The 20480-nt window shown below is 35.8% G+C and overlaps 1 protein-coding gene across 1 annotated transcript in view; it reads right to left on the bottom strand.

Moving 5' to 3' along the window:
• Positions 1 to 19155, bottom strand: part of FAM98B (family with sequence similarity 98 member B) — a 37387-nt gene extending 18232 nt beyond the window's left edge. Inside the window, exons 1-3 of the mRNA XM_045527992.1 lie at positions 19050 to 19155; positions 4522 to 4667; positions 2788 to 2922 (exon numbers count right to left, since the gene is read on the bottom strand). Coding sequence (XP_045383948.1) covers positions 2788 to 2922; positions 4522 to 4667; positions 19050 to 19120 — 352 coding nt within the window. The 5' untranslated portion in view covers positions 19121 to 19155. The remainder of the gene's footprint in view (positions 1 to 2787; positions 2923 to 4521; positions 4668 to 19049) is intronic.
• Between the last annotated feature and the right edge of the window lie 1325 nt (positions 19156 to 20480).

Raw genomic sequence — 20480 nt, 5'->3', positions numbered from 1 at the left:
CTATTATTAGTTTCTTGGGTATCTTTTAAAATAGGCATATATGTGTGTATATATTCAGTATACATATTCACCATCTATAAACTTTTGTTTCTTTTATATAAAGAGCATACTATAAATGTTCTATGTATTTTTTATTTACCAACATACCTTAGAAATCATTCCATATTAGACCAGTCCAATCTATTTTCATTCTTTCTAATAGCTATCTAGTGATATTACTGCATAAATGTACCATTTCTATTTACTTATGCACACTCAGGTTTCTAGTCTTTTTAGCTACTACAATGTTATAATGAACATCCTTTTCATACATCTTTATACACTTAGGGGAATAGATATATATTCCTAGACACAGAATTGCCAAGTCAAAAGGCAGGTGAATTTTAATTGGAACATTAAAAATATACACTCCTTAAGGCTGTAGAAGTTATTCTCCCACCACAGTCTTCTGCTTGCAGTATATGTGAATGCTTACGTGCTTATTCCCCCAAACTTGTATTATGACATTTTGTTGTTATTATTGGTCTTTCCTAGCTTAATAAGTATAATTAAAAAATGGAACCCTGTCATTTTATATTTGTAACTGTTTGAGTAATACTGTGCATCTTTTCATGCCAGAAGCAATTTTTTTAAAACTTTTTTTTCTGTAGAATCCACATTCATGTCCTTCGTACTTTACACATTTTTCCAGTGAGTTTTTCTCTTTTCCTCTTGATTTATAAAAGCTCTTCACACAGTAAGGAATTTGGCCCTTTTTATTTTACACATGTTGCAAACATTTCCAAGAATACCATGAAGAAGTTTATTATGCCAATGTGATCAAAACAGTCAAACTAAAGATAAAGTACCAATAGATGCTGGTAAGACTGTGAATTGTTATAACTTTTCTGAAGCAAAATATGGCAATACATATCTAGATAAGAGGTTTCTTAAATGTTTATAATCTTTGTCTAAATAAAAGTAACCAAAAATATAAACAAAGAAATCATTTTAAAATAGGAAAAAAAATCCAGATACCTCCAAATTTGAAGTCTATTAAATGAAAATGTTATGTTGGTAGCATGGAATGTTATGTAGCCAATTTAAGTTATTTTTCAAAAAACATTAAGTGATGGGGAAACAAAAAGGAGGACAATACATTAATGAAGAAGAGGAGAGGGAACTGCATCTATAACAGGACCTCAATCTTATTTGACAGAGACAGAAAGAGAGAGAGAGAGTGTACACAGAAAAGAGAAAGGAAATATACTAAAAAGTTATTCATGATTCTCTCTGGGGAGTGAGATTATAAATGCTTTTCTTCTTTATATTTTATCTACTTTCTAAGATTTCTAAGATAAGGACATAATTTTTTAACATATAAAATTTGCCATTTTAACTATTTTTAAGTGTACAGCTCTGTGGCATTAAGTATATTGACACTGTTATGCACCACCACCCATCTCTAGAACATTTTCATTTTCCCCACTGAAACTCTGTACCCATTAAACACTAACTCCCCATCACCACCCTCCTAGACATGCATTTTTATAATCAGAAAGAACTATATCAGCTTTTTTAATATCTTATATCTTCTCTTTATTTTTACTTGTACCAGAAACCTGTATTACTATTATTGCTGAGCTTCTTGGCAGCTAAGGCAAAAAGGGAACCATGATGAATTACATAGTTCTCACTGACTGACAATAAGTATACAAGTTCCTCTAGGCCAGTGCTTCCTAGGTTCTTTTCTGTCCCAATATACCTAAGGGTTACTCTGACCTCCCATTAATAACAGTGGTTCATTAAATCAGTGACTCACACCAAATGGGAGGAGGATGGAGAAACAATGTAAGAACTGGGAGTGGGGGAGGGTACATCATTTTATGTTCCCTCAAAACATAAGAATTCAAATGTAAACACCTCTACTGCCACTAAACACACGCATACATATACACACACACACACACACACACACAATTTCCACTCTAATGAAACAAACTTTACTAACACTAGAGACTAGGAAGAATATGTCACATGGGATCTTTTTACAAATGGTACAACCTACAGTAGAAATTTTCAATAATAGAAGATGTTAGAAAAATTCTCTCAAATGGCCACTGTCCCTAGAACTTTAAAAATAATATAAAATTAAACTGAAATAAAAATAATTTGAAAGGACCCAATACAAACATATGGATCTATTATTTATGGTAATTATTCCCATACAGGAATTCAGAGGGATACTCTGAATCCCTCTCTAATGAAAACAGGCCAAACTTAAGTACCCTTTTATCTTTTTTTTTTTTTTTTTAAATGAGATATCCCTAGTGTCTAGAGCAGTTCCTGGTACAAGAGTAGGTGATCAACAAATATTTTTGAACAAACTATCATGCAGTATCTATCACTAAAAATAAGATCTAATAATCCACTTAGCAGCCTAGTTTCATAGAGTTTTAAGATTAAATAGAACTTTGGAGATCATCAATTTTAGCCATATAGTGATAAACACTATGAGATAAATTAGGTGATAGAAAAATTTCTGAAGTACTATATAAATCACGAACACAGGGCATTTTATATTGGCCAAATAAATCACAAGTGTTAGTGGGTATACTCATAGAATTTATACTATATTATATAAACATATCTGAAATATCTTCATATTTTAAGTCAAATATTAAAACATTTTTAATATACAAAATGTCTAATGCTTCATTGGTGAAACTGCATAAATCTTGACTTAAGAATAACAAAAATCAGATCAAACATATGCATTTAAATGTTCAAGAAAAGAAGGTAACTTACACAGAAGTTTCAAACAGTCCTCTTTCTTTTTTAAACGGTCTTTAATATCTCCTGATATGAGTACAGAATATGGACATGCCATTTCTTTTAAAAAACCACTTATCTCAAGCTGGAAGCTCTCTAGATCATCTCTCCCTTTAAAAAAGAAAAATCATAAAACATTTACTGAGTATTTACCATATGATCTAATACTATAAAAATCTACTACTAGTTTATTACAATTTTATATTCAATTCTAAATTTTTACTTTCATATTAAATCCTTAGATGTGTGATTGCAAAGCTTAAAGGTAACCAAAAATTTCTACATATAGAAAGTGACACAAATTTTAAAACAGATATTAATTTAAAAACATAAGTATCTAATGATGAGATTTTAAATATTTTTATATTTAAAACCCTGACAAATCTCTTCCAATGGACTCTCCATAAAAGCAGATAAGCTGGAAATGTTAGCAACTGAAATATTAAAAGCATTATTATGGCTACAGTTATTAATTCCCTTCAGAGCAAATAATCTATTTCTATTGTGTTTCTATATGTTCAGATAATAAATGTAATCATTTAATTGAGCCTCCCTGCTTATCTCTATGATATAATTATGTAGGAATTTGTGTCATATGTTTGGAATTCATATTATTTTACTTTGCTTCAAGTGAATTCTGTTAAATTTGGCAAGGAAAAACAAACAATTTAAATGTAAGTACAGGCCAGTCTTGGTGGCTCACACTTGTGGTCCCAGCTACTCCGGAGGTTCAGGCAGGAGGATCACTTGAGCCTAGGAGTTTGAGTCCAGCCTGGGCCACACAGTAAGACACCACCTCTGTAAAAAAAAAAAACTACACTGTCCTGTAACCAACAATTTTCAAGTTTTCATTTCATTACATTATTTGAAATTCTACAAAGACCTATGACTCAGGTTACCAAGATGGTGATGAATTAAATAAGCTTTATGAGCTAGCATGGCAGTTTTTTAAAAAATAAAAGCGTTCCTATGTGAATCTATGTCCTTAGTTACAGGCTTGGGAATACAATTTTTTTTTTTTTTTTTTTGAGAGAGTCTTACTTTGTTGCCCAGGCTAGAGTGCCATGGTGTCAGCCTAGCTCACAGCAACCTCAAACTCCTGGACTCAAGCAATCCTCCTGTCTCAGCTTCCCGAGTAGCTGGGATTACAGGCATGCGCCACCATGCCCGGCTAATTTTTTTCTATATATTTTTAGTTGTCCAGCTAATTTCTTTCTGTTTTTAGTAGAGACGGGGTCTCGCTCTTGCTCAGGCTGGTCTCGAACTCCTGAGCTCAAATGATCCACCCGCCTCAGCCTCCCAGAGTGCTAGGATTACAGGCGTGAGCCACCGTGCCCGGCCAGGAATACAATTTAAATTTGGGATTACATGTATTTAAAAAAAATAAAAACACCTTAATTCAACATGAACAACATTCATAAATTAAACTTAAATCACTAAACTCAGACTCTACTTTTTCTAAAGAACAATACTGAGGTTAAGACAGCAGATAAACAGCAATTGCTTATAATTTTATAGCAAACTTAAAAATCAATTTTTGATTAATATAACCTTTAATCCAAAGATTTTTAATATCACATATTGAAGTTCTTTCTAATACTAGTGATTTTTCTTTGTACAGTGGGTACATTGTTGATAAAACTATAAATCAAAAACTATCAGTTCATTTTACCATTAAACAGAAAAGTAAATAAAACATAATGGCAATACCAGCTGAAGTGATACTTTCTTCCAAGTTGCATAATGATTTTATTTGAGAGCCTAACCAAACACAGAGCTCTGAAAATTCAGGTGAAGACAGTCCACCCTCTGCTGCCTTAGTAAGGGCTTGCTCTTCTAACAGTGGTCCCTTGTACCTAGGAATAAAGAAATAAAGGTTTAAAAAAACAAACAAAAAAGCCCAATAACCTGTATCAAAGCCTGCTACCAGATTTTGTAAATAAAATTTTATTGGAACACAGCCAATAAATGTATTAATTTGCAGACCGTATATGGCTGTTTTCATACTACAATGGTAGAGATGAGTAATTGTAATAGAGACGGTATAATCAGCAAAGCCTTAAGTGTTTACTATATGGCCTTTTCCAGACATTGTTTACTGATCTGCTCTATTTAATTAACATTTGGCTTTTTTTCGCTATACATTCACATTTTACAGTAAAAGTATCTACCAATTTTAAGATAAATATCACGATAACACAGTTACATATAGCATGAAGTTTACTAGCCTTGTATTAGTTATAATAAAAATTATAGTAAGGAAAGTATAGACGCAAATTTCAAATAAAAAAATTAAAGCAGAAAAGAACTTATGAGATCATTTTAACCTAAACCATTTTATAATTTTATATTTTTAAACATTTCTATAAATTATATTTGATCAGAAATTTAAATTTTCAAAATACTTTATATATAATCTTAATTGAATTAGACATCAGTTTTCTACTTCTATTCTTCTTAGTTCTAAAATCGAGCTTTTTTAACATTATAAACATATTTGATGTGTTTTAATCCACTGCAGTTATTATTCTTTTGAGACACATATTGTTCTATCTCTGGTTAGTAGGAGCCCATTCATGTAGGCCAATGAGTCCTTTGACTTGTCCCCGGTACTCTTTGAACACTTTCCTCGTTTTCTATGATAAGATGTTCCTGTCCTAGACATGTAATCAGGCTTTCCTCCAAGAAGCCTTATTCTTTTTAATGGTATGCAGAGTATATCATCTGGCACCAAAAGTTGGTCACTGTTTCTATGCCTTTTTAAAAGAAACCACATCAGGAGTTCCTATTACTATTTCCAATTTGAATTTAGAATTGTCAGATTTTTTACTTGTTTTGTTTTATATCTATTTTTTCCAAAATGGTTTGCCTCACTCACATACAAGAAGCAAAATACTGTGTAGAGATTCACACTTCGAGCCTTTATCCAAGAAGGACCACGAGAGTTCAACAGAAAAGTGAAAGAAAATTTCAGCTACTGGAAAAGAGAAGGTAGGCAGGCAGCCTGTGTGGTGGGGTCTGGCTGAAAACCATGAGTGAATCTCGAATATGGAAGAGGGAGAGTGAATGTTTCTCTGCAATCCACCCTCCCACTAGGGAATCATGCAATCCAGGCCACAGGAGAACACTTTGACCTTCCTAAGCCCTGGAACTAACTTGAAAAGCAGCCAGGAGACTGAGAAGAAATAATTCTGTGAGTCACTTTCCCAGACCTAGGTATCAAAAGGAGGATGCCATTCTCAATCCTAGTTCATATCAAGCTGTGCAGGATCTTGCAAGCTGGCAGCAGCAGCAGCTGTTGGCATTAGAGAGCCTTGGGCTAGGGATTGGAGATCTGGGTCTCAAGCAGGGGAGGGGCTCCCATAGCCAAAACTGAGAAACAAGTGAAATGTGGGTTCTTGTCACAGGCACTAGAATGCAGCTTCCCCCTTCACAGGACCAGAGCAGGAGAAGCTTTGCCCGGAAAGCATGGTTTTGACCCAGGCAGTGAGCTTTACAGACTGGGGCAGCAACACAGACTGGAAACAAACTGGTGGCTAAGCCCCACCGGGTCAGGGGCATGAGAGAGAAGCAGGTCCCACTCCCACTCTCTTGGCTATGGCACAGGATCACTCCCCTCCCTCCTGTGCTGAGACTTTGGCACAGCAGCAGTACCTCCACTCCTTGCCTGGGCATTTCTCTAGGAGCCTAAGGATGGACCTCCAATCCCCCTCAGGGCTGCTGATTGGACCTACCATTGAGAAGCCCAAGTGCAGGTTTGCCCAGCAGCTTCCAGGGGTGGGGAACCTGAAGCTTTCTGATTTCAAGATTCTTTTTTTTTGAGCACCAAATGAGTCAAGAAAAGCTTCACCTTTCTCTGCTGGGCTACTTTTAACAAAAGGATCTGTTCTGCAAAATTTGGATTCAGTGAAAAGGCCACACTTAAGGGTCTAGAAGGCCACATTTAGCCTTAAGGCTGCAGGTTCCCTAGCACTTCTCTGCTAACAGAGGCTTGGATAAACCCTACTGCTACCACTGCAGCTGGCTCCTATCTTCAAGTACCACCTACTGGACTGGAGGTTGACCCATATAGCCCATTATAACAACATCTACTGACACAAGTGTACAGTGCTTGGGAACAAGAGAGCTTGTCATGACTTCCGCTGCCCCATTGCCCATGCTACCCCAGCTACTCAGAAGGACATGATCTCATTCATCTGCCTAGTACACTGCTACTACAAATGGCATTTGAGAAAGCCACCACATTGAGGTTATTTACAACCAAGGAAATCATGTGGTCTTGGCCACTAAACGCACTCAAAAGTGAAGCCAAGTGGCCTCACTCTATATACATCACAGTCACATTCTCAAGAAAAAAAATTCCTGCCCCCAATGAAAGTAAATTCAAAAATAAGAAGCAATTGTTTCTCCAGATCCAAAGAAATCAGCATAATAACACAAGATGTATGAAAAAGCAAGGTACTATAACACCTCCAAAAGAACACAGTAATTCTCTAGCAATGAATTCTAACCAAAAAGAAATACTTGAAATTCCAGATAAAGAATTCAAATTATTGATTTTAAAGAAATTCAATGAGATGGAAGAGAAACCTGAAAAACAGAAAATCAATTCAGGATATGAATGAAAAATTTACCAAAGATATAGATATCTTAAAAAGAAAAAAACCAAACAGAACTTCTGGAAATAAAAAATTCATTGAAGGAATTATAAAATACTTCAACAAGAGAGCACACCAAGCAGAGGAAAGAATTGCAGAACTTAAAGACAAGTGTTTTGAATTAATCTAGCCAGACAAAAATACAGAAAAAAGAATGAACAAAGCCTTTGAGACACAAAGTAATTGAATTTAGGAGTCATCAGTATTCCCGAGGAAGAAGAAAAAGCAAAAAGTTTAGAAAATCTATTAAAGAAATAACTGAGGAAGAGATTTAGACATCCAGATACAGGAAGCCCAGGAAAATACACTGAAAAATGGACTTCCCTATGCCATACTGTCATCAGATTGTCTAAAGTCAATGCAAAGAAAAAAATTCTAAAATCAGCAAGAGAAAAGCATCTAGTTACCTATAAAGGAAATGCCATCAGACTAACAGTGCATTTCTCAGCAGGAACCTTCCAAGCCAGAAGAGAATGGGATGCTATTTTCAAAGTGCTAAAAAGAAAAAAAAAAAAAACTGTCAGACAAGAATTTTATATCCAACCAGAAAAAGCTTCATAAATGAAGGAGAAATAAAGTTTTTGCCAGATAAGCAAATGCTAAGGGAAAGAAATGCTCAAAGAAGTGCTAAACATGGAAATGAAAGATCAATATTCATCATCATAAAAACACATGAAAGTACAAAATCACAGGTCTTATAAAACAATTGCACAAAGAAGGAAGAGAAAGGAATCAAATGGCAACATGACAGAACTCCATCAAACAACAGAGAAAAAAAAACAAGCAAAGAATTTATAAAACAACTAGATAATTAACAATATGACAAAAACAAAACCTCACATATCATTATTAATCCTGAATATAAATGGATGACATACTCCACTTGAAAGATACAGATTGGCAGGATGGATAAAAAAATTATCCAACTATGTGCTGCTACAAAAAACTCACCTTACCTGTAAAGACACAGACTGAAAATAAAGATACATATGGACTGAAAAAGATATTCCAAGAAATGAAAACCAGAAGCAAGCAGGAGTAGCTATACTTGTATCAGATAAAATAGACTTTAAATCAAAAATTAAAGGCAAAGGTCATTATATAATGATAAAGACATCAATTTAGCAAGAGGATATAACAATCCAAAATATATACGCACTCAACACCAGAGCACCTAGATTCGTAAATATTATTAGACCTAAAGAAACAAAAATATAATAATTATGGGGGACTTCAACACCCCACTAATCAGCACTAGATAGATCACTGAGACAGAAAATCAATAAAAAAAAAATTAGACTTAAATTGGACTTTAAACCAAATGGATCTAACAGACATTTGTAGAACATTCTGCCCAACAACTACAGAATAAACATTCTTCTCATCAGCACATGGAGTATTATCCGAGATAAACCACATGTTAGGCCACAAAACAAGTACCTACTAATTTTTAAAACTCAAAATCATATCACGTAACTTCTCAGACCAGAGTGAAATAAAACTAGAAATCAACACCAAAAAGAACTTCAGACACTACACAAATACATAGAAATTAAACAATCTGATCCGGAATGATCTTCGGGTAAACAATGAAATTAAGGCAGAAATTTAAAATTTTTTTTAAAGTCAATGAAAATAGACACAACATACCAAAACCTCTGGAAAACAGTAAAAGCAGTGCTAAGAAAGAAATTTATAGTGTTAAATACTTATATCCAAAAAAATACAAAGATCATAAATTAACAACCTAATGTCACACCTCAAGGATCTAGGGGAAAAAAAGAACAAACCAAAGCCAAAGCTAGCAGAAGAAAAGAAATAACAAAGATCAGGGTAGAACTTAATGAAATAGAGACCAAAAAAAACAATACAAATTATCAATAAAACAAAAAGTTGGTTCTTTGAAAAGATAAACAAAATAGGCAAACCACTAGCTAGACTAACCAAGAAAAGAGAAGATCCAAATAAACATAATTAAAAATGAAGGAGACATTACAAGTGACACCACAGAAAATACAAAAGATCATCAGAGAGTATTATGCTCATAAACTAGAAAACCTGGAGGAAATGGATAAATTCCTGGAAACATACAACCTCCCAAGATTGAACCAGGAAGAAACAGCAATCCTGAACAGACCAATAACAACCAGTGAGATAAATCAGTAATAAAAAATCACCCAACAACAACAAAAAAAGCCCAGCACCAGATAGATTCACAGCCAAATTACGCCAAATGTACAAAGAACTGGTACCAATCCTCCTGAAACTGTTGTAAAAAAACAGAGGAAGGAAGAATTCCCCCCAACTCATTCTACGAAGCCAGCATCACCATGATACTAACACCAGATAAGGACACAAGGAAAAAAACAAACAAAAAAAACTCACGGGCATGGTGGCTCACACCTGTAATCCTAACACTCTGGGAGGCCAAGGCGGATGGATCATTTGAGCTCAGGAGTTCGAGACCAGCCTGAGCAAGACAAAGATCCCGTCTCTACTAAAAATAGAAAGAAATTATATGGACAACTAAAAATATATATAGAAAAAATTAGCCGGGCATGGTGGTGCATGCCTGTAGTCCCGGCTACTCAGGAGGCTGAGGCAGGAGGATTGCTTGAGCCCATGAGTTTGAGGTTGCTGTGAGCTAGGCTGATGCCACGGCACTCTAGCCCGGGCAACAAAGTGAGACTCTGTCTCAAAAAAAAAAAACAAAAAAAAAATAAAAAAACCACACACACCACAGATCAATATCCCTAATGAATATAGATGCAAAAATCCTCATCAAAATACTAGGAAACTGAATACAACAGAGTATCAAAAAGATTATACACTATGATCAAGTGGGTTTTATTCCAGGGACACAAGGAGGGTTCAAGATACACAAATCAATAAATGTGATTCATTGCATAAATGGAATTAAATATAAAATCCATATGAAAATCACAATAGATGCAGAAAATGCATTCAATAAAATTCAGCATCCCTCCATAATAAAAACCCTCAACAAACTAGGCACAGAAGGAACATACCTCAAGATAATAAAGGCCATCTACAACAAACCCACAGCTAACATCATCCTGAACAGGGAAAAACTGAAAGCTTTCCCTCTAAGAACTGAAATAACGATGACCATTTTCATCACTCCTATTCAACATAGTACTGGAAGTCCTAGTGAGAACAATCAGACAAGAGAAAGAAATAAAAGGCATCCAAATTGGAAAAGAGGCAGTCAAATTACCTTTGTTCACTGACAACATGATTTTATACCTAGAAAGCCCTAAAGACTTCACCAAAAAAATTCTTAGATTCGATAAGTGAATTCAATCAAGTTGCAGGATACAAAACTCAACATATAAAAATCAGGATCAGGCCGGGTACAGTGGCTCACCCCTGTAATCCTAGCACTCTGGGAGGCTGAGGCGGGAGGACTGCTTGAGCTCAGGAGTTTGAGACCAGCCTGAACAACAGAGAGACCCCATCTCTATTAAAAAAAGAAAATTAGCTGGGCATTGTGGCGTGTGCCTGTAGTGATGATGCCACTGCATTTGTTTCTTTCTTTAGGTCTGGTAATATTTGTTTTATGAACCTAGGTGCTCTGGTGTGCCCGGGGTCACAGAGCAAGGCTCTATCTCAAAAAAAAAAAAAAAAGGACAAGAAAAAAGAAAAATCAATAGCACTTCTTTTTTTTTTTTTGCAACAGAGTCTCGCTTTGTTGCCCAGGCTAGAGTAAATGCCGTGGCGTCAGCCTAGCTCACAGCAACCTCAAACTCCTGGGCTTAAACGATCCTACTGCCTCAGCCTCCTGAGTAGCTGGGACTACAGGCATGCGCCACCAGGCCTGGCTAATTTTTTATATATATATATTTTAGTTGGCCAGATAATTTCTTTCTATTTTTAGTAGAGACGGGGTCTCGCTCTTGCTCAGGCTGGTCTCGAACTCCTGAGCTCAAACAATCCACCCGCCTCGGCCTCCCAGAGGGCTAGGATTATAGGCATGAGCCACCGCGCCCGGCCCAATAGCACTTCTAAACACCAATAATGATCAAGGTGAGAACCAAATCAAGAAGGCAACCCCATTCATAACTAAAACAAAACAAAACAAAAACCTAGGAATACATTTATCTGAAAAGGCAAAATATCTCTACAAGGAAAACTACAAAACACTAATGAAAGAAATTATAGATGACAAAAATGAATGGGAAAAAAAATCCCATGTTCATGGATTGGAAGAATTAATATAGTTAAAATGACCATACTGGCCAAAGCAATCTACAATTTCAAAGCAATCTGTATTAATATAGCAACATAATTTTTTACAAAATTAGAAAAAACAATCCTAAAATTCTTATGGAATCAAAAAGAGCCCAAATGGCAAAAGCAATTCTAAGCAAAAGGAGCAAAGCTGGAGGCATCACATTATCTGACTTCAAATTATACTATTAATACAAGGCTACAGTAACCAAGACAGCATGGTAACCAGTATAAAAATAGACACATAGATCAATGAAACAAAATAAAGAATGAAGAAATAAAGCCGCATATCTACAGCCTACTGATCTTTGATGAAGTCTGCAAGAAGACATTGGGGAAAAGACACCCTTTTCAATAAATACTACTGGGAAATTTGGATTCCCATATGCAGAGGAATGAAACCGGATCCCTGTCTCTCACCATACACAAAAATCAAATGAAAATGTATTAAAGACTTAAATGTATGACCTAAAACTATAAAAATACTAGATGAGTGGGTGGAGCAAGAAGGCTGAATAGAACCCTCCAGTGATCATACCTCCACAAGAATGCCAAATTCAACAACTATCCACACAAGAAAGCATTTTCAGAAGGACCAAAGATGGGTGAGTGATCACAGTACACAGTTTTGGCATTATACCAATTAAAGAGGCATTGAAGAGGGCAGGAAAGACAGTCATGCTTTCACCACCCTCCCCCATCCCTTAGCAATACTATGCCAGAGCTGGGTGGAGAATGCTTGGGAGGAGACTGAAGTGATTGTAGGACTCTGCATTGAAACTCAGGGCTGCCCTGTCACAGGGAACACAGCACAGAACAGAATTCTGCCAGCACCCACAGAGGGAGCATGCAGACCAGCCTGGCCAGAGGGAAATCCTCCATTCCATTTCTCTACTAAAAGAGAACATTAGGGAAGCGCTCCAAGACATTGGTCTGAGCAACGACTTCCTGAGTAATACCCTCAAAGCACAGCCAACCAAACCGAAATTGGACAAATGGGACAACATCAAGCTAAAAAGCTTCCACACAGCAAAGGAAACAATCAACACAATAAGGAGACAACCCACAGAATGGAACAAAATATTTGCAAACTACCTATCTGACAAGGGATTAATAACTAGAATATATAAGAAGCTCTAATAACTCAATAGGGGGGAAAAAAATAATCCAATTAAAAATGGGCAAAAGATCTGAATAGACATTTTTCAAAAGAAGACATACAAATGGCCAACAGGTATATGAAAAAATGCTCAACATCACTAATAATCAGAGAAATGCAAATCAAAACTATAATGAGATATCATCTTAGCCCAGTTAAAATGCCTTTTATCAAAAATTCAGGCATAACGAATGCTGGTGAGGATGTGAAGAAAGGAGAATGCTCATACATTGTTGGTGGGAATGTAAATTAGTGTAACTACTACGGAGAACAGTATGAACGTTCCTCAAAAAACTAAAAATAAAACTATCATATGACCTAGCAATCCAACCACTGGGTATATATCCAAAAAAAGGAAATCATTATATTGAAAAGATACCTGCACTCCCATGTTTATTGTAGCACTGTTCACAATAGCCAAGATTTGGAATCAACCTCTATGTCTATCAATGGGTGAAGGGACACAGAAAATATGGTACATATACACAACTGAATATTATTCAGCCATGAAAAAGAATAAAATTCTGTCATTGACAACAACATGGACAGAACTGGAGAATATTATGTTAAGCAAAATAAGCCAAGTACAGAAAGACAAATCTCACATGTCCTCAGTCATATGTGGAAGCTAAATATCTAATATTAAAATAACTGATCTCACACAGACACAGAGTAGAATGATGGTTCCAAGTCAGGGAAGGTTACCAGGAAAGGGTGAATAAAGTGGAGATGGTTAATGGGTGCAAAAATATAGTAAGATAGTTAGATGGAATGAACACTATTTGACAACAAAACGAAATGACTACAGTCAACAATAAGTTACAGTATACTGTAAAATAAATAAAAGAGTAGAACTGGAAAGTTCCTAACACAAAGAAATAAATGTTTGAGGTGATGGATACTCCAATTACTCCAATTTGATTATGACACATTGCATGCCTGTATCAAAATATCACATATACCCTAAAAATATATACAACTATTATGCACCCATAATAATTAAAATTTTTTTAAATACTAGAAGAAAACCTATGGAAAACTCTTCTGGACACTAGTCTAGGCAAAGACTCAAAAACACAAGCAATAAAACCAAAAATAGACAAATGGGATTTAACTAAACTAAAAAGCTTCTGCACAGCAAAATAAATAATCAACAGAATGAACAGATAACCTGCAGAATGGGAGAAAATATATGCAAACTATGCATTGACAAGGGACTGATTCAGAATTCACAGGGAAATCAAACCCAACACCCACAACAACAAAAAACCACCCAAATGACCCTAAAAAGTGGGCAAAGGACACAAATAGACATTTTGCAAAAAAAAAACAAAAAACAAATGGCCAAAAAGCATATAAAAAATGTTCAACATTACTAATCATCAGAGAAATGCAAATTAAAACCACAATGGGATATTATCTGACATCAGTCAGAATGACTGTTATTAAAAAGAAAAAATAACAATCGTTGGCAAAGATGGTAAGGAAAAAGGAACACTTATACACTGATGGTAGGAATGTAAATTAGTACAACCTCTATGGAAAACACTATGGAGATTTCTCAAAGAACTAAAAATAGAACTACCATTCCATCCAGCAGTCCGGCTACTGGGGTTCTACTTGAAGGAAAAGAAATCATTACATCAAAAAGATTCCTGCATTGTATATTTACCGCAGCACTATTTACATAACAAAGGTATGTAATCAACTTAAGTGTTCACCAGTGGATGACTGAATAAACAAAACCTGGTATATATACACAATGGAATATTATGCAGCCATTAAAAAGAATGAAAACTATGTCTTTTACAGCAACATGGATGGAACTGGAGGCCATATCTTAAGTGAAAGAACTCACAAACAGAAAGTCAAATACTGCATGCTCTCACTTATAAGTGGGAGCTAAATAACATGTATATATGGACATAAAGTGTAGAATGATACACACTCCAGATTCGGAATGGTGGGGGGAGGTGATTACAAATTGCTTAACAGGCACAAGGTACATTATTCACATGAGGGATACACTAAAAGCCCAGACTTCACACACGTAACAAAATTGCACTTGTATCTCTTAAATTTACACAAATTGAAAAAATGAAAATAAAAAATGCTACATAACTGTCAAAAGGAACACAGTAGGCATTCACAGTTAGTACTTTCTAAAGAAATAAATCAAGGGCAAAAATAAAATTGTTTCTAATGACATTTATATAATCCTGTTATATAAAAACAAATTACATAGTTTCAGAATAGGAAATCCAGCATTGTTACTTACAATAAACTTACTGAAAACAACTTAATTTTTTTTTATCTTTAGAATATATTCCAGTAATGTTTAGAAAAACAATTCCTTTCCATGTGATTAAACCTCCTACTCAATATATTGATAGATATTTGTTTCACTTTGCTGTTAATATTTAGGGATTTGTTTCTTGTTTTGCTTTGACTTCATTTTATTTAATTCTGTTTTATAATTATGTAAAATATTAATATGGTTTCAAAGTCTACCTTAAAAATTAAATATATTCACACAAATCTATTTTGCAATCTTACTCTTGTTCCCTCTGTTCTGTTCCCCACCTTTCCCATAGGTCATTATATTTATTAGTTTGAGGTGGTTCTTCCATGTAAATATAAGCGGTTTTCTTCTCCTTTATAAAATAAATGGTAGCCTACTATATACTGTTCTATTCTTTGCTTTAAACAAAGAATACATGCTCTCTCTCTCTCTCTCTCTCATACACACACACACATACTTATAAATAACAGAAATCAGTATTTAGAAATATGATTCAAATTTTGCAGTTGTATACTACCCCACTGTATGGATGTACCATATCTTATTTAATCAGCATCTACTGAAGGACATACGGGTTGTTACTTGTGTTTTGCTATTACAGTTAGGCAAATTTTTGTCAACAAATATCTAGGATAGATTCCTAGAGATGGAACTGTCGGGTCAAAGGATATATAGATATATATTAATAATTTTGCTAGCTACTATTAAATTTTCCTCTATATGGATTGTACCATCAAGATATCAGAATACCTATTCCCCCTTAACACATAAAGTTGTCAAAGTTTTGGATTTTTGACCACCTGGCATAATTTTAATTTACATTTCTCTTATGAGCAAGGTTATATATCCTTTTATATGTTTAGAGGCCATTTTCATTTCTTTTTCTCTAAATTCTCTGGTTGTATCAAATGAAGGATGAGTACAGGTATTTTCAAATCCCCAAATTGCAGAGAAAGAAATGAAGGCTTAAGGAAGTTAGGATACCTACCTTAAGAAGCAAGCCAGGCACAGTGCAAGGTATATTTATTTATTTATAATTCATTCAATCCTTACAGCAATACTTTAAGTTAATATTAATGTAATTCTGTAAGATCAGAAGATAAGTAATTAAGCGATGATGATAGGATTTAAATCCAGATTTGAGCCTAAACTGTCCATGGAAACTTTATGTCAAAATATTACAGGGGTACAAATGTTTTTGGTTATATGGATCACTTTTGTTATGCTTGAGTTATGGTTATAAATAAGCTCATCACCCAGGCAATGTTCACTGCACCTGTTAAGGAGGTTTTCACCCATCCCTTCCTCCTCGCTCCCCCGTGCTTGATTTCCACTGAGTTTTACTTCCCTCTGCACACGTGTGCTCATCAGTTAGTTCTAATTTAATAGTGAGTACATGTGGTGCTTGTTTTTCCATTCCTTAGATACCTCACTCAGGATAACGGTCTCCAGTTCCATTCAAATTGTTGTAAAAGGCCTTAATTCATCCTTCTTCATAGATGAGTAGTATTCCATAGCATACATGTACCACATTTTGTTAATCCGCTCATGAATTGATGGGTGCTTGGGTTGATTCCACATCTTTGCAACTGTGAACTTTGCTGCAATAAACATTTATTTGAATGCAGGTGTCTTTATGATAAAATGATTTCTTCTTTGGGTAAATACCCAGTAGTGGGATTGCTGGATCAAATGGTAGGTGTACTTTTAGTTCTATGAAGAATCTCCCTACTGTTTTCCATAGAAGTTGTTCTAGTTTGCAGTACCACCAACAGTGTATAAGTATTCCTTTCTCTGTGCATCCATTCCAGTATCTACTATTTTTGGACTTTTTAATAAAAGCCATTCTAACTAGGGTAAGGTTGTATCTCCTCGTGGTTTTAATTTGCATTTCCCTGATGATTAGTGACACTGAGCATTTTTTATGTTATTAGCCATTTGTCTATCTTCTTTTGAAAAGCTTCTGTTCATGTCTTTTGCCCAAATATTAATGGAGTTATTTGTTTTTTTTTCTTGCTGATTTGCTTGAGTTCTTTGAACATTCTGGTTGTTAGCCCTCTATCAGATCTATAGCTTCCGAATATTTTCTACCATTCTATACGTAGTCTATTTGCTCTGCCGATTATTTCCTTAGCTGTGCCAAAGGTTTTTAATTTAATCAACTCTCATTTACTTTTGTTGTGGCTACTTCAAAATTTTGTTTTCAGTTACACTATGAAAAAATACTTCTAAAGTGTGTAAACTGTTTTACTTTCCATATTTAATAATCTGAAACTAATTTTCCTTAATAAAAGTCAAGATTATAACAAACTTCATTTTCCAAAACACCCATAATATGAACAATAAGTTCAAGGAACAAAGGAAAAAAAGGCACTATCTTTCCCCTTTACATAAACTATGGGATCCCACTATTCTTATCTGGAGTACTTGGGAACTCAAACTATTTGGGGCCTAAATACCTCCACTACGTATTTTAATTTCTTGTTGTGGTTACTTCCTTAACCAAGTTAAGCAAGAATTTCCAAGGGATTTCACAGAAGTAAAAATGTCTCCTAAATAATCAATGGCTCTGTTCTTTCATTCCACAAATATTTACTCAGGATCTACTAAGTGCAAAGCTCTATAACACTGGGTCACTGCAGAGTAGGTATTATCAAGGTCTGTCTAAAGAGACCGTTGACAGAGGAGCAAATGTAGTTTCAGGAAAAAAGCAGGTAGTAGGGGGAGTGTTTGAGCTTCATGATAACACAGCAAAGTCATGGCTTACCCTATCAAGAAACTGCATCATATAGCAAGGTAAACAATTGTGCAGATGACTCCAAGCTCCTTAATTAATGTGCATTTTTTGACTCTCAATTATCTGGTCCTATGCTTACCACCCTGCACTCTCCTCTTTGAACTTTTCTTCATTCATTCAACTACTATTTATTGTAACAGACCCCGTTCTAGAGTGTTGCTGGGAATACATCAGAGAACAAAACAGGCAAGGCATCAGTTTTCCAGGAACTGACTGGCAGAGGAAGGAGAAAAGGAGAGAGAAGGGGAGTTCAGGAGACAAATAAATAGGCAGGAAAAGATAATTTGGATAGGGACAAGGGCTGTGAAGAAAAGCAGGATGAGGCTTAGTGCATTCCCACACCTTTAAGTATTAACATCACCCTACCTCTAACCCGGTTCTCACAGAATTTACCACCTTGAATGGTCAATACCAGTAGACTCTTCGCAGCCTCCCCATCTATATAAACTAACAGTAATCTGAAAACTGCCATTTCTCCTGCCCAAAGGAAATTTACATACTTAATTATGCATCAATGAATCACATAAATTGATATGTAACACAATATTGTAACACAAGTTAATATATACGCTGTTAGTCAACAGATGAAATGACTGAACGGACTCGCGCTGACTAAAAACACTTTCTCTGGCCACAGAAGTGTGAGGGATTCGCCACGGAGTCCCAGGTAAGCCACAGGTTGTACACTTTAGGAGGTACGAGTCCCGGGCCCCAGTTCAGGCTCCAGCATCGCGCGCGCGACTACGTCAACATAAATATCACCTGCGGGCACAGGGCCGGCCCTGCCGCTCCGCGCCATCCCGCGGGTTCCGGCAGCAGAGCAGAGTTTCGAGGAAAGAAGTTTCGAAGAGGGGGCCACGCGCCCCAGCTCTGCAGCCCTGCTCCACCCCCAGAGCGGATTTCTCTCCCGCCTCCCGCTTAACTCTGTCGGCGCCAGAGGAAGCAAGGAAAGGAAGTAGGCCTGTGCCGGGCCAAGCGGGCCCAGCGGAGGCCCAAGGGAAGGAGGCTACGGGACCCAAGCAGAAAGAAAGGTTACGTTTTGGGGGGAAAGGTGTCCCCAAGAACGCTCACCCCAGTGCCTCCAGTGTGTCTAGCACGTCCCCCTCCATCGTTGGCTCGGGACCCAGCTCCGGCCCTCTCATGGTCCTTCGGCCAAAGCTGTTCAGCGCTCTAAGGAGCCCGCCGGAAACCAGCGTCACCGCACCAAGGTTCCGGTCCGGGTTTAGACGATGGGCAACTCTGACCGAAGGCGCGAAGGTTCCTGGCCGGGACGCAATGGACGCTTAATGGTGCCTACAACCGCTCTTTACGTGATAATAATTTTTTAAAAGAATAATTAAAATAAAAAATAAATAAAAGGTCTTCTTGTATTGAGTCTTATCAGCGTGTTGAAATCAATCTTAGCAAATACCATGATTCTACCCAAGTTGATTTCAATTTATCAGACTTTAGACCTTTTTAATAAAATCCTAGCATGAAATTATAATTTTATTGAGCTAACATTAGTAAGTAATATCATGTACACATATTATTTTTAAATCAATATACACAGCAATGCTCCAACTTTAATATAAAGAGAAAATAAAGGAAAGGTAATTTATAACAAAGTAATATTTAATATTATTTCATCATGAAATGTAGAAGACCAATGAAGTAATTAGATGTTTGCACTATAAAATCCCATCAAATACATGTTCGGACTATGTATAGCATTGCTAGCAAAATATAACTTGTATAAGCAACAAAAATACCATGAGCAGAATAAGGTAGTTCATGTGATTTTCCAAAATTGTGGCTAACTCCATAAAGTTCCAAACAAACAAACACAATATTCCCTCTGAGTACTATTGATAGAGAATACAATGTCTATCTAAATAGTGCAAAAAAAAATTTAGGGTTCATATGTAAAAGGGAGTAAGGATACAGGGTTAGATCATTATTAACAGGTATGTCACCTACATGAATATTTCAGCAAAACTGTTGAAAGTCATGCAAAATGTATAACCATTGATTCTTGTAAGGGACTGTCCCCTGCACTGCAGAATGCATAGCATTCCTAGCCCCAGTCCGATAAAGGCCAGTAATGCTCTCACCTCCCTAATCATTGTTACAAATAAAAAACTTACCCATAAATTTGTATAATGACTATTCTATGATACATCTTAGTGTCATACAAGGCTTAAGTGTAAAATTACTGGCAGTTTAATGTATCGGAATTCATCGCCAAACAAGAGAGAGGAGAATGTATGTTCTCAGTGGTTATCACCTCCATCAAAGAGTTGGAGAATCATAGATGGTCCTATTCTTAGTAATCTTGGCAAAAAGTCTCTGTAAAATTCAAAAAGAAATGAGGTAACTGTTTTTCATTAATGTTGACCTTGAGTGTCCTGCTGCTGTTTTTTCTTAAAAAATACCAAATAAATATATAACAAAACTGAAGCACAGAAAAAAGAATTAAAAAAAAAGGAAAAGGACAAATATATGGGAAAGGTGAAAAGGTCT

This window comes from Lemur catta, chromosome 1 (genome assembly GCF_020740605.2).
Source record: "Lemur catta isolate mLemCat1 chromosome 1, mLemCat1.pri, whole genome shotgun sequence".
NCBI classification, from domain to species: Eukaryota; Metazoa; Chordata; class Mammalia; order Primates; family Lemuridae; genus Lemur; species Lemur catta.
The sequence above is the reverse complement of the archived record's forward strand: the minus strand, read 5'-3'. Positions and strand labels throughout refer to the sequence as shown.